The sequence below is a fragment of the Haliotis rufescens genome, unplaced genomic scaffold, assembly GCF_023055435.1.
Source record: "Haliotis rufescens isolate VD_foot unplaced genomic scaffold, xgHalRufe1.0.p SCAF_1, whole genome shotgun sequence".
NCBI classification, from domain to species: domain Eukaryota; kingdom Metazoa; phylum Mollusca; class Gastropoda; order Lepetellida; family Haliotidae; genus Haliotis; species Haliotis rufescens.
In genome coordinates this window covers 81,110,732-81,126,291 of record NW_025963779.1, presented here as the reverse complement: position 1 = coordinate 81,126,291, position 15,560 = coordinate 81,110,732, and the positions used below count along the sequence as shown (strand labels likewise).

The following is a 15,560-nucleotide window of genomic DNA, read 5'->3' as shown; positions in this document are numbered from 1 at the left end:
ATAACTGGAATACTGCTCAAAGCGGGGTTAAATCCAACTCACTCACACACTCATTCACAGAGAGTTACGGCCAGCAGCTATGGTAATGACGGGTACAGTACCAGCACATGGTCTCCTCTGCCTCCGCTCCTGCCTTACCCTGACAAGGTCCTGCTTGAGGCCAGGGATCTCCTGCATGAGCGCCTGCTGCATGGCCATCTGGGCAGGGATCACGGCAAATGTTGGCAACGTACAGAAGGCTTCTGACCCCTCAAACAGGAACTTCAGGTACTCGTCTTCCTTGGTGGACATCCCCACTACACACATGTAGGACAACATTACAGTAACAGCCCCTTTCTACATTTTGTTTGTCTGATTGTTGTTTTACGCCGCACTCAGCAATATTCCAGCTATACGATGGCGGTTTGTAAATCATAGAGCCTGGACCATACAATCCAGTAATTGACATTATGAAAATTGATCTATGCATTTGGGATACAATGACATGCATCAACCAAGCCAGCGAGACTGACCATCCCATCCCGTTTGTCGCCTCTTACGACAGGCATAGTCGCCTTTTACGGCAAGCATGGGTTGCTGAAGACCTATTCTACCCCGGATCTTCACATGTCCCTTTCTACATGAAGTCATGTTTACTAGTGTAGGTACAAGTTGAATGTACAGGATCGTATCATGGAGAAAGATAGACAGACTGCTTGATTTGTTCATTACTTACCTCCTAAAGCATACAGAATAACCTCTCGTGCCGTGTAGGTGAAGGATTCGGGTGGAATGTCATGGGCCTTGGCCAACTCCTGAGGACAGCGTAAAACTGACGTCAGTTCATGGAAACATGCCCTCACAACAATAACATAGGAATTAACAGCACATAATTCACATTCTGGCATGAATATTGTTTTCCTATTTATTAATTCAAAATAACATTTCAAACTTGTCTGACAGACCACAAGAAGATCATAGTCATTGAAATATGTTCTCTGGACAAACCAATTATACTTACAGGATCCATCCATCTTCCTGAGGCAAGGGCATTAACTGACTTTACTTCAACCCTTGAAGAACTAGGCTGGAATTATTGAGTTACATTTTGGCTGGACTAACAAGTCTATGCGTAGTCCAATCAAAATCACGTAACCGAATGGACATCCGCTTCATACAGATTTTGGTGGATTGCAGCATTTGCAAAGCATGTGTACTGCCAACTTGGCATCAACAGATATTTTCCAAATCTTTTCATGTGTTTAATCAAGGTGCTCACGTGGTTTGATGAATTTTGCGAAGTAAGACTCCTTTTATCACAATATATTATTATCAATCACATGGCATTAACTGGGCGCCGCAATTTTCTTTGAAGCAAATGCAAGTGATATGAGAGGTGGAAACTGACTGGTCAATAGGAGGGGAATAACTCGTAATAGTCAAGGATGGTGCTACGATTGAGCCCATAAATTCCAGCCACTTTCACAGTCAGTTAACTCCCTTTCCTCAGGAAGAATGGATCTATCCAATCCTACTTACAGGATCCATTCCTGCAGATTGTGTCCGCCTGGCCACCGGTGCTTCAGCTGCTGAGTCTATGTCTTGTATCACCTTCATCATGTTGGCTGTCGACTCTGAAACACATCTAAATGGTTCAAGAACCCATGTGTTCTTCACATAGACTGGGAGGGTAAAGTTCGTTCAGGGTTCACAACACACAACCTCCTGGAAGGTTCGTCAGATCTTCATGCACACAGGTATTGTATCAGAGTAAAATATCTGGTTATAATGAGATTGCTCAACTGACCTGTAGGAGATGGGCATTTCTACAACATTTTAGAAAGATCAAATCTGATTGGTTAATCAGATATTTTAGATAACAATAAGATGCCTCATATGGCAATAACATTGCAGGTAAAGGATATACATAAAACAAAGTTTTCTTTCCCAATCCCACTTGTGAGCAGTTTCAAATATTGATATTAACAAGTGTTACAAAATCATACATTTATCTTGGTCACTGGAGTTAAGGTGAGCTAATTCTACATTTACCTTTATCGGAACATTGGAGCTAAGGTGAGCTAATTCTACATTTACCTTCAATGATTGTGCCATTTGGCGTTTAGGTGAGTTAATTCAACATTTACCTTGATCGGGACATTGGAGTTAAGGTGAGCTAATTCTACAATTACCTTGATAGGGACATTGGAGTTAAGGTGAGCTAATTCTACATTTACCTTCAATGATTGTGCCATTTGGAGTTTAGGTGAGTTATTCAACATTTACCTTGATCGGGACATTGGAGTTAAGTTGAGCTAATTCTACACTTACCTTGATTAGAAGCAGGGTGGCTGGACTGAGTGAAGTCTGTTATTTTTTCCCAGTTGTCTCTCACTGAAAATACATCAAACAGGGAATCATTCATGTTTTTAGTAACACCCTGTAGTTCATAGAGGTGTTTCATTATTGGGGTGAATTGACTTTTATCCATAAGGTGACAGATAACAGCAAGATTTTGCATCTTAGTAGTCACAACTCACCATCTTCGGGTGTCATTGCTATGTTCTTTCTCCGGACCGTGGCTCCAAGAGTTCTCTCCCATCTCACTGCAAAACACATTTAGATGAATGAATGAGTGAGTGAGTGAGTGAGTGAGGTTTAAGCCACCTCAAGATATATTCTGACTATACGAAGGCAGGGGATACTAGGGGTCCACCTATTGTGCCACTGATGGGAACTGATCTCGGGGCTTCAGCATGACAAGTGAACGCTTTTACCACTAGGCTATCCCTGCACCCAGAAGAATGATAAGGATCCTACACATAAGTATGGTAAAAGTTTATGATGTATCTGAATCGAAAAAAGGGCAGTTCCAACAGAAATATCTTTCTGGAATGACAGATATTTCATGTTTTTCTAGCAATGGGGATGAATGATAAGGCTTTAATACTTGAGCAGTAGTAATCAATACTTATAAAGTTGACCCATAGTGGTTAATGTACGTACATTTTGCCATCCATCCAGCTCCGACTTCAAACAGTGACCCGGTCTCCGGACAGCTCTCGTGACACAGAAACAAGACTAGAGGCATTACATACTCCGGCTTGAGGGCCTTGATCCACTCTACAACACATGGGACAGTCAGTGAAGCAGTGCCTATATATATTTAAAAAATTAGATCCTCATTCAAAGAATCTGATGCATTTGAACTTTCATTGTTTTAGTACAATGGTCTGACATACAACCACGACTCCTACCACAAAACATCAACCTCCTCAGCCAGGCACTTAAAGTACGGCAGTCATTTATAGAGTTTGATATAGACCCTGCTCACAAGCCTAAGACTTGGAATTATTATCCCAGGCTGGTAATTATTCATCTCTTCCTGAACAATTGTCTTCTTTCAACATAACACTGTTTCGGTATCATATCTTTGCATTGCCTCCTAACAAGGCCCACTTCTCTCACCTGGTGGCGTGATCCCAAACAAGGCCCCTTCCCCCTCAGGTGGTATAAACCCCCTTAAAAGCCCTCTTTCTCTCACCTGGTGGCATATGACCAACCTACAAGCCCCCTTTCTCTCACCTGGTGGCGTGATCCCAAATAAGGCCCCTTCCCCCACAGGTGGTATAAACCCCCTTAAAAGCCCTCTTTCTCTCACCTGGTGGCATATGACCCCCTAACAAGCCCCCTTCACTCACCTGGTGGTATAAACCCCCTTAAAAACCCTCTTTCTCTCACCTGGTGGCATATGACAAGCCCCCTTTCTCTCACCTGGTTGTGTGATCCCTCGGACAAGGCCCCTTATCTATGACCCCCTAATAAGCCCCCTTCACTCACCTGGCGGCATGACGGTCTCCGTGAGGCGGGAGCCTGCGATTGGGGCAATGGTGTTGCTGCTAATGTTGTTCTTCTGCCCCTCGATAGACAGGGTGTTGCTCAGACCGAGAAGACCAAGCTTAGCTACAAGTAGATCAGTCTCAGTTAGTGTCGTGTATCTCATTTCCCAAGCCACATTAGACTGATATTTGGCACTGGGTTTTGAAGCTGCAGTCACACCTACTTTTCTTGAATGTACCGATATCTCTATCCTATCCTCAGGTCCTGATAAGTTTACTATATAAATACATATAATTTGAGAAGCGCAAGTAAATCTAGTACCTTTCTCAACACATCTAACATCGCTGTAATATGAACTAACTGTTCAACAAATAATGTATATATCTTTTAATCCAATTGTAATGGTAATCATTATTTACAAATACAATATGGAGAGTAGGCATGAATTAAAATATGGCAGCTTTTCCTTGATACCGAAAAATTGCTTCTCACATTATCCAATTACACATTGTGAATTAACAAGCTTGAGGCAAGAGTGGCACTTTGTTGTTTTTGTCAAGAGGACGGACCAAACAGTGATTGCTGCGATGCCTAATAAGATGCATGCACACTGTACATACTTTGTCACAATTGTTATTAATCATTGCCAGTGAAATCATGAACAAAACTGCATTGGGTTTTTGACTTAAGCTAAATGTACAGGTTTATTAGGAACAACAGTAAAACAGTGGACTCACCAGACAAAAGTTAGAAAATAATATTAAAAGTTCCATGTGACATAGAATAACATTCACCTGCACTATAGTTGGCTTGGCCAAAGTTGCCATAGATACCAGCAGCTGATGTGGTCATGATAATTCTGAAAAAAACACACATTAAACTGTTACATAACTCTAGTCTCCCATTTAATTTTTGGCTTGTTGCTGATAGAAACATGAGATAGATGATGGAGAAAAGAGACACAAAAAATGACCAAGTTAGCAAGGAAATAATGCTCACTTCCAGGAATTCAAGCATTTTCAGCCATCCAAATTTTGAAGATAACGGGCGGTAGGGGAGCCTAAAGCATTTACTCGTCACAACAAACGCCTTGACTAGATTCCCCTGATTTCAACAAGCTGAGTCAAAAGCGGAGCAGAAAGAGATCTACCTTCCATAGTTCTGTTTCTTCATGTGCGGCCACGCTGCTCGTGTCACCAAGAAGGACCCTCGGAGATGCACTCTATGGATGATGTCTACAACACACACAGTACACAGAGGTCAGTTTCATCATGTGGTTTCAAAGGCAACAATTATGCAACATGTCCCAATCATAAACTACAAACCGTGCTAAGTTGCCAGGTACAACTTGACTTACCAGGTCTTAAACAGACACTAATATGAATGCTAAGAACGTCTTACTGGCACACAGTGTTCCCATTAACCGGTAATTACCAGTTTTTACCGGTAAAATTAGGCTTCGACCGGTAATTCATGTACTGCCAGTCCCTGTGGACTGCCAAATAAAGTACCTTATAAATCTTTGTTGTTGAACAAAACATCTGAGATATTCATATAAGTTTATTTTTTTAACGAAGTCAGCTTGTCTGTTACCCTCATAGCTTCCCCTTGTCTATTTATAGTGTTAAAAATATATTTGTTGTGACTAAGCCTCAAAATATTTTTTTAAAAAAAGAGGAGAAGGTGTGACTCAACTTTGTGTGAATTTCATGTAGAGCTAACTAACTTACTTCAGAGATGACATCATTGCATTGAACATGATGTTGAAAGAATGAAAACAAGGTAAGTTTCATATGTTTTTTTATTTGTTGAAAGTTGGGACTGACAAATCTTTGGGGGGAACTGGCAATTTTTAGAGTTGCAAGTCCTACAGGACTGGCAGTTTCAAAAGCCAGCATGAACACTGGGCTCATAATCAAAAAATAGTTCCATGACACTGTAGCTCACCTGGATATGTAATCTACAGCTTAAAATGTCAACAAAAACAGCCACTTAACAAAAGTCAGCAATGAAATTCAAATATTTCTGCATACATGCTGGCTTTCAGTCAGGGGAGCCACAAATAAACAGCTCAGAAGCATTTCATTTTTGATATAATGAAACATCAAAGTAGCTGGAGAGGGAGAGGTTATGGCTAGCAATGGTCCAGTAATATCATGTCAAGGACACCACATGGCAATGCTTATTCTATTCCACAGCCGGTGGTGTGGTTAGCTATTTGCATACTTACTTGCCCAAAGCTTTCGATGCATGATGCACAGAGAATGCAAAACATTTAGTTGTAGTGAACAACAAAGTATTAAAAAATCTCTCAGAAAAAAACATTTCATTCATGAATGAAAAAAACATGCTTCTGGCACATATAAAGCTTCAGAGTCTGAAACGCGTTCTTAGAACAAACAACTGCAGTGCCAACATGAGTGGCCTGAACTGCTGGGCCCCCTCTATATCTTCCACAGAGTGATACTTGCACTTACTATTGGTTATTGGTTATGGCTACTTCACAAAGTCACATATCTTACAAAACACATATCTGAGATCATTTTCTCTTCAAATGGCAAACAGATTCCACTCACCCCAGTCTTGATCACTGATCCTGGCAAAAGATTTGTCCCGTAGGATGCCAGCATTGTTCACAACGACGTCTGTCAAGAAGAAACAGATGGGAATCACAGCCTACGCAGGTTGCACCGTACTATTCAAAAACCCTCCGTGAACGGTATGACCATGTTGTTTACATGTAGCATTCTCCTCAGATAGTACATCAGTTTCACAATGTTTTTTGACACAGGAATCACAAGGAAAGACAAAAGCTTTTAACATGAATAATGCTTACACTCCATTTCATGCCTTCCTTCCTCAGTATTACGAAATAGTGTGCTGATAAATTCAGGATAGTACAGTGAAAATACATTGAAAGTGGCACAAAGTGGCGCAATAATAGAGCTAAAATGCTGTGAATGGTGTGTGAATGGCACAATGTATCATGTTACTCCTTCGTTGGGCAGTTGAAAAGACCTAGGGCTTCTGCAAATGATAATGCCCTGAAAAATAGCGTTACCGTTATTATAGCTAAAATGGATGGGATTTGTTATCAAATAAAAAGAAACAATATTGGTTTTCAAACATTTACTGCAATGAACACGAATGTCACTGACCCACTTTTACAAATATGGAAACGGCATAGAACAAACCAGATGACGTCACTATTGAACATGACAATCGGGATCCAACTTCACGATACTCATGTCTTCCTACCATCGGGATCCAACTAACGGTACAAAGTACTCGTGTCTTGGTACAACCGGGATCCAACTCCACGTTACTCGTGTCTTGATACAACCAGGATCCAACTACCGGATACTCGTGTCTTGGTACAACTGGTTTCCAACTACCCGATACTCATGTCTTGGTACAATCGGGATCCAACTACCCGATACTCATGTCTTGGTACAATCGGGATCCAACTCCCCTATGACGTCATCAAGTGTCTACACAGTAAATACAGTTCGAGTTACAAGTTGCTTTACTTACCGATCCTGCCGAAGTTATCCAGCGCTGTCTGAACCAGCTTGTCTCCATCTTCCACTGAGTCTGTGGAGGAAAGAAAAGATGTATCAGTGGGTCAGTGAATCTTGCAGTACTCAATGCATTAAGCACTCTGCTCAAATAAACACTCCGACATGTTTTCAAAGCAGTGTTCACGTTACCTTTATAAGTACTACATGTAGAGACTTCCTTGCAGTTGGCAGTCTTATTCATTATAAAGCCTTCAGAAGATTCACCAGTCAACCCAAAGTGACACGGTAAGTTTCAAAAAAGCGTCAATCCTTACAAATGTGTCCTGAGTGCCTTATACCGGTATGTATAATATGGTAAACAGGTATTTTTTAGGAATTTCGAGAACTTTTCTGATCAGAAAATAATATTCCAGATTTATGACGTCAGTCTGTAAATAATCCAGTCTGGACCAGACAATCAAGTGATAAATATCATGGGCATCGATTCATGCAATTGGGACACGATGACATGCATCAACCAAGTCAGCGAGCCTGCACACCTGATCCCGTTAGTCAACTCTTACAACCAGCATAGTCGCCTTTTATGGCAAGCATGGGTTGCTGAAGACCTATTCCAACCCGGATCTTCACGTCAGATCTTCATTATCATGAGTACTAATCTCACTAGGGACATTTTTAATTACAATTTGGTAATTTTAACTGACATTTGCTTCAGACCTGGAGTCCAATAGCAGCCTCTGAGAGCATCTAGATAATTCCCTGATATCAGTAATATGCCTAACCTAAATAATAGCAAGTGCAGTCACCCATGTTGTTAGGCAAAATCAGTCAAATAAGTCACATATAGCCTAACCCCACAATTCCTGTTGCGCTCATATAAGTATTGGATATTTAGAAATTATAGGCAGGGATGTTTTTTTCCCCTAAAAAATGAACATTAGCTGAGGTTCTGGAGGATTATATGACTTAATGTGTATTGTAATGGCATGTCCATCACACACGTGACCCTTGACAGTGACATCCACTGACAATTCTCACATGGCCCAGAATTCCAATGAGGGAGAATTGTCACATACTACATACATGTCACATACTAGTGACTGCAATAAGTAAAATGTCTGTACCTGCATGTGCTATTGTCAATCGTAAACAGTTCCATTGGGTCCATGTTGGTATTCTACCAAGCCCATTGAATTTATTCCGTGCCAGATGGAACATTCCTTCAGTGATGCCACAATGTAATATGATAGATCTACCTGCTTCCTGTACATTTGCTGGGAAGCACAGACTGTTTTAACATATATTATGTATTAAATACATCACAAGAAATCTAAATACAGTATATCTAATTTTAATTGAACCAGATGTTTCCAAGTTGAGATAAAATAGGTTTAAAACATGTTTTAAGTGAAGAGAAATATCTCAAATATTGCCCACTACAAAATGTGGTTGCACACATGGTAATGGGCTCCAAGCTGTCTTCAATTGTCCCAGTCGTTAAAACTGATGACTGTTTGGCTTATGTATGAGGAAAGTGAAGGAGAGGACGTTTACCCACAAACACAGGCATGGTGCTGACAATGAAAGAACCACAACAGGAAGTGTACTGCGTTTTGAGTACAGTGTACATTATGCCCGGGAAGGGTACATCGGGTACTCTGGTCGGGTGGGTACTGACATAGTGAGTGAGTGAGTGAGTTGGGTTTAACGCCGCTTTTAACAGTATTCCAGTTATATCGCGGCGTGGCAGCTTATTGTGGGAGGAAAGCCCGAAATGATGCAGGTCTCGGATGTTTACCACTTCGGTGAAACCCACGAGCACAGGTATGATGCTGACAAACCTAGAAACATAATCGGGGCGAACCGGGATTCGAACCCACAATCATCACATGATCATAGGTTTCTGGCGTGCCCAAGGGACGCAACTCTGCACAGCGAATCGCGGCGCCTTAGACGACTGGGCAACCCGTGTCCCGGGTACTGACATAGACCCGGGTACCCACAGGACTACCCGGACCTGTGGCTAGTGACGTGATTTATTGTTTAATAAGAAATATTACAACCACATGGCTACCTACAAGTGCAAGTGTACTGATGTTTGCATATCTTTCTAACTATCATGGACTACCCATGCTTTCCCTTTGACTTGTATATGTTTGAGTAAAGATAAAGCTTCAGTCAACTTCAGTGTATGCATGACCAGATCGTTTTATACAGTATCTAACCCCTTTTTGTCAGGAGTCTGGTAAAATAATTCCTAATCCGTATAATGCATACTCTCATTATTTTGGAAGAAAAGATTAAATTAAGCCATTAATAGACCCGTGAAGATCCGGGGTAGAATAGGTCTTCTGCAACACATGCTTGTCGTAAGAGGCTACTAATGGGATCCGGTTGTCAGGCTCGCTGACTTGGTTGATGCATGTCATCAATCCTAATTGCGTCGATCGATGCTCATGATATTAATCACTGGATTGTCTGGGCCAGACTCGATTATTTACAGACCGCCGTCATATAGCGGGAATATTGCTGAGTGCGGCGTTAAACAACAAACCAAACCAACCATTAATAGCAATCAGCTGTACATACGGTTTTCTCCCAATCTACAGGTGATTTGGTAAAAAAAACAACAATGATATAACTTCAAAGAACTTTGATGCAATGATCCGAAGAATTGTATTTCCAGTGTTATGTGCTCAGGGTAATGTCTTTGTGTTTCATTTATGGTGAGTATTATGTGCACCCAACTCTACAGAGCTGAATTTATTTGGAAAAAAGTGTCCACCATACTCAAGAAAATAGCTGTCTCCCCTTAGTGAGTGAGAGAGTATGGTTGGATGCCACTTTTTGCAATTATCACGGCTGGGGACACCACAAATCGACTTCACACTTTGTAACCATGTGGGGAATCAACTCTGGGCCTTCAGCGTGACAATGAAACAATTTAACAACCAGGCTACCCCTTATCTCCCTCAGTGTGAAACTGTTTGGCCAATCATATTTGTTTCTTATGACATTTTTAATGAATTAAATTTGGACTTCTACAATATATATAATTTAGGCCACATTAACAGAAGAGCTATTGGCCCTGCTGGAGTCTCACTCTGTATTTATTATGCACATGTTCACAAAGATCCTGCTCAGCACAGAGAAATTAACACAATAAATTTAAACATTATTTTGATAAAACAACCATAGAGACTGGCAGAAACACAACATGTTACTTTGAAGTATGACATTAAGGTGTCAGTGAAAATGTGAAGCATAAAGGTATCTGAAAATTAATTGCAACATCCTTTCCCCATGTCAGTTAGTGAAAATACGACCTGTGAAGACCCGGGGTAGAATAGGTCTTCAGCAACCCATGCTTGCCGTAAAAGGTGAATATGCTTGTCGTAAGAGGCGACTAACGGGATCGGGTTGTCAGGCTAGCTGACTTGGTTGATTCATGTCATCAATCCCAATTGCGTGGATCGATGCTCACGATGTCAATCACTGGATTGTCTGGTCCAGACTTGATTATTTACATATGCCGTCATATAGTTGGAATATTGCCAAGTGCCACGTAAAACAACAAACAAACAGCGAAAATAAAAAAGTTCTTTTTATAGCCTTTGAAACCAGAGTTAGACAGATTCTGTGGACATAAAATCCAAACATAGCAACTCACCATAGTTAGCCACGGCCTTGCCCCCCTTGGCCCTGATTTCCTCAACAACGACATCAGCTGCCCGGGCTGTTTTGCCACCACCATGTATGTCCCCGCCAAGGTCGTTGACTGAAACACAGGTCAAGGTCAGTGACTACAAGACAGGTCAATGCTGTTTACTATGCCAAGGGTCAAGGTCATTGAATACAACACAGGTACAATGTGCTTCTAGAAGTGAGCACAGATGACAACACAAACAATAGTCATCAGAAGATGACAAATCCCCCTGGCCCCCACAAATTTAAAAGGACAAATTATCATGATCTAATTGTTACTTTAAGTCCAACTTGATGTGAGAATTTCTGTCCAATATGTCTGTCTGAATACAAGGGTAGTTATTGAGCTATCAAAACAATACCATGGTACTGGTATTCAGAACCTTGTATTTCTATGTCAGGTACACATCACTACGAACACATTCTAAATCAAACTTGTTGCCATGGACACAGAAAAAAATATAAATTCAAACATCCCTAATAGCAAAAGGCAGCAGTTGACAACCTGTTCTTTGTGTGTGCATAGTTTTAAGAAAGAGTACCTATAGTTTTACAAGATATGGTCCGGACAAACACACTACTATGAACAGAGTCAAAGTCAATCTTGGTGCCATGGAAACAGAAAAAATATAAATTCTCAACACCCCTAAGTAGCAAAAGGTGCCTTTTGACTAACTGGTCTTTGTGTGTGCAAAGTGTCATGAAAGAATACATACCACTGTGAACAGACTCAAAGTCAAACTTATTACCATGTAAACTGGGAAAAAATCAACTTCCTTAATAGAAAACGTTAAGACAGGCACCAGGTTTGGATGAAAAGTCTTTCACAGTTTTCAAATTGTGCTCTGGAAACGACAACACCCCAACCCTTTTGAGACTAAGTCAAAATTGTTTCCATGGAAATCGAGAAAAATAAAAATGCCCAAAACCCGTAAATAGCAAAAGGCACCACTTCAGGGCCTGTTTGATATATCTCCCAAGTTTTGTTGAAAAATATTGAATGCTTTTCGAGTTAGGCTCCAGAAACAAAATGATTACGTACGGACAGACACACGAGGCGTTGACTACATGGGGGGGAACTCTCTTTACAGAAGCTCCCGAGGCAAAAAAACAAAAATCATTTTCAATTATTTATTCTCATCTGTCGAAATATTTGTGGCTTTTTCAAGTTTTGAAGTGTTGCACTTATCACATACTGCACCCCACCCTATACAAGACACTCCAACCCACGCACCCCACCCTATACACGACACTACCACCCACACACCCCACCCTATATACAACACTCAACCCTGCACACACCACCCTATACACGACACTCCAACCCACACACCCCACCCTATATACAACACTCCACCCTGCACACACCACCCTATATATGTCACTCCACCCCCCCCCCCCCCCACACACACACACCACATCCCATACAGGACGCTCCAGCCCCCACACCCTACCCTATACCGGACACCCCACTTATGACAATGACACTGACTGGTTTAACATGGGCAACAGCTGAAGTTCCAACCAGTCTATGAACACATCACCTCCTATAATTTCCTTATGAAAATACCCAGTTTTCTTTTTCCGCCTCGAAAACTAGCACACATCCATCAATAAGCCAAATATCATGGGGCGCAGCATGAAAAAACAATGACACAATTACCTTTACCTGATGGTCTATGGGTGCTTTTTGTCCATCTGCCGATAGCCACATGTAGTCAGTGGAATGATTCATCAAGGTAACTTATCTGGGCGCCCTGACTGTGATAGTTATGAATGGTTCGGAGATAATGTGACCTCATAGACGGGATGGAATATTTTCCACTGAAAAGTGCTCGGTCATCGCCACACGCAGCGTGTCGAAATCCCCTCTCTTGGAGAGCAATAGTTAGTGCAGTTAACATTAATTGTATCTTTAATTCCTCCCAAATCCTACTACAAGTCAGGGTTACCTTCTGCTCATAAAGCTTGTACACTATACGCCTAATCACCCTGTATCAAAGCTGTCTAATGTCCTTTTACGTCCCAGTTTTGTTTTTGCGACCATCCCTATATCTGTTTTGGTTTATTTATCATACCGTAGACTTGATGATATGAATTGAAAATCAAATAGCTTGGGCAGTTCTGTATTTCACCCTATCTAAATTAATAAATGGTTTCCCTCTATCTCTCTAAAGTGTAAAGACCTTATATACATTTCCCAATACTGACTCCATATCGGGTACCATGGTTATGGCTATGCAAGTGTAATGTAACATGCATCACGGGAGCAATGTTAACAAAACAACCGCAGCGTCATTTTGTCATTTTAGAAGTTGCACATCTAGAATTTTCTCAAAATGATTTTTGTGTGTGGATTAGATGTTTTATGAATACTACATTATTATCATTATAACGTAGTCATGTGCGCATATTTCTATAGTCTGTTTCAGACAGCCATCATTGGACTTAGAATAAATGTAAACTTTCTGTTTTTGTTCGAATTTGTCTCCTGTAAACTTGTCGATAGGATTCCTTGTGACTGAAATACTTCAAACCACAAGTAGGGCAATAGGTAGTTACTAGATATTTCAATAACAACAGCCTGTGAAAAATTATATCCTTTTTTAACAGTTTCTAGCATTTCCGACAGAACTTTAATCATCCTCCAACACAGACAGCCACATTGCCTGAGGAAGTCGTGTACCTCAGGGATGACACTTAATTGTATTGGACTTCATACAACAAAATACATTCCCACTAATATCCTCAAGTTTGATTTATTACTAATATTTATCTTAAAAATGTCATTATTATAATGACCATATATTGAAATACACAAACAATATTCAATCAATAATGACTACAATGACACATCTGTTGCTGACAAATTGCTCACCCAAACTTGTATGACAGTAGACACGTTTGAGTACAAGAAAAATTCAAATTGATTATCAGCTTCAGGCTGATTTCAACATACAGATGGGTCACCATGGCCTTGTGTAGAAGAAATAGGGCAAGGGGACCCATTTTGCTCAGGAATGGGATGTCGTTTGTTATCTTCATGGGTCAATGATCCAATTGTCCCATCAGTTGTTTGTTACTGAAGTACTGTTTATTCCTACTGTTGCCAACATGATAGAAAATGCCATGAGGCAAGTATAAATTAATTCTTAGATATTTCAGACATTTTGTTGATAATTGTGTAGCTGGTGGCCTTTTATTTTTGATAAAAGGACTTTTTTAAAACAACCTGCTCAAGGTATCTGTGTACAATAATTTAATGGATATGTTTTACATGAAGCATGTATGTTTGATAGGACTATGAAGAGGTGCATTTCATATAAGTAACAAACGACCACACATCTTTAGGTACTTGGGGGCAACAAAGCTATGAGAAGTGGGTAGTTTGGTAGGGAAGAAGTCAAGGATGAAAATCTAAGACCAAACCTACTAAAGCCTAAGGAAACAAAAACTATTCCCAAAGGGCGTGTTCATAATACAGAGTGTTTTAAAAAATAAAAGACAAGTTACATGTTACTTTTGACAGTAACATTTCATCAGAGTAAACATATTGCTGGAAGTAACAACAGTTATATTACACTCACGAGACAAGTGAGGCCCAGCAGGCTCTGAAGCTCACTGTTGCATCCCTTACTGCCAGGATCAGATTATGATACTTTCTTTCTCACAAAATTGGGAAACACTGCATCCCATTGGGCTTTCCTCCACATACAGCTGACAGGCTCTGTCAAATATAAGGCTGTTCAAACCCAACTCACTCACTCACTCTGTACAAGACACTCACCCACCACAGAGGCACCTCGTTCACCGAAGGCTAAAGCGTAGGCTCGTCCCAGTCCTGTCAACACAAGAATACAAAGCATTAGCTCAGTACAGGCCACATTGCCTGGGTTATTCATTAAATAGTATTTGTAACTTCCATGTATCATAATTATATACATTATGTTTAGTTCACAATCAACATGTTAATTGCATGTCAAATATCACCACTTCCCTCGTCTTGATCCCTGATAACTTCATGAACATGTGATGGATATGGGCAGCCATTCGGTCAAAAAATACAAAGTTGAAATAAAGGACAAAAGTCCGCAATACTAGTCAAATGTTATAAATAAAGTATCAAATGTTACTGATAAAGGTCAAAATACAAAACAAACAGATGCCGGTAACAAAGCTGAAATAAAGGTCAAAAGTTTGCAATATAATAGTCAGATGTTACGAAAAGAAAGAACCATGTGTACTAAAGAACATCAGGACACTAAACTGTCAAAGGATGTTGACAATAAAGAATGCCAGATGGCACTGCAATTTGTAAACATTCCAAGTTTAATCGGCTGGTTCTGTTGTGTTTATGATAACTGCATTCCGAAGTGCACAATGTATTAAAAAATAATGTTTTCCCTGCTCCCAATCATACTAATACACACCAGTATCACGGTCAGTTGTAATTAATGTTCATGCTCACACGTAAAAGCAACATTTCATATTCTACTCTTGAACTCCCCTTGGCCT

General features: G+C 40.5%; 1 protein-coding gene across 1 annotated transcript in view; it reads right to left on the bottom strand.

Annotated features, from left to right (window-relative positions):
• The window catches only part of LOC124143730 (peroxisomal multifunctional enzyme type 2-like), a 34,491-nt gene that overhangs the window by 9,825 nt on the left and 9,106 nt on the right, over positions 1–15,560 (bottom strand). Inside the window, exons 2-14 of the mRNA XM_046512788.2 lie at positions 14,833–14,886; positions 11,011–11,118; positions 7,354–7,413; positions 6,396–6,464; positions 4,970–5,054; positions 4,614–4,678; positions 3,820–3,942; positions 2,986–3,102; positions 2,520–2,585; positions 2,311–2,373; positions 1,519–1,613; positions 716–794; positions 139–296 (exon numbers count right to left, since the gene is read on the bottom strand). Of these exons, the coding sequence (XP_046368744.2) occupies positions 139–296; positions 716–794; positions 1,519–1,613; positions 2,311–2,373; positions 2,520–2,585; positions 2,986–3,102; positions 3,820–3,942; positions 4,614–4,678; positions 4,970–5,054; positions 6,396–6,464; positions 7,354–7,413; positions 11,011–11,118; positions 14,833–14,886 (1,142 nt within the window). The remainder of the gene's footprint in view (positions 1–138; positions 297–715; positions 795–1,518; positions 1,614–2,310; positions 2,374–2,519; positions 2,586–2,985; positions 3,103–3,819; positions 3,943–4,613; positions 4,679–4,969; positions 5,055–6,395; positions 6,465–7,353; positions 7,414–11,010; positions 11,119–14,832; positions 14,887–15,560) is intronic.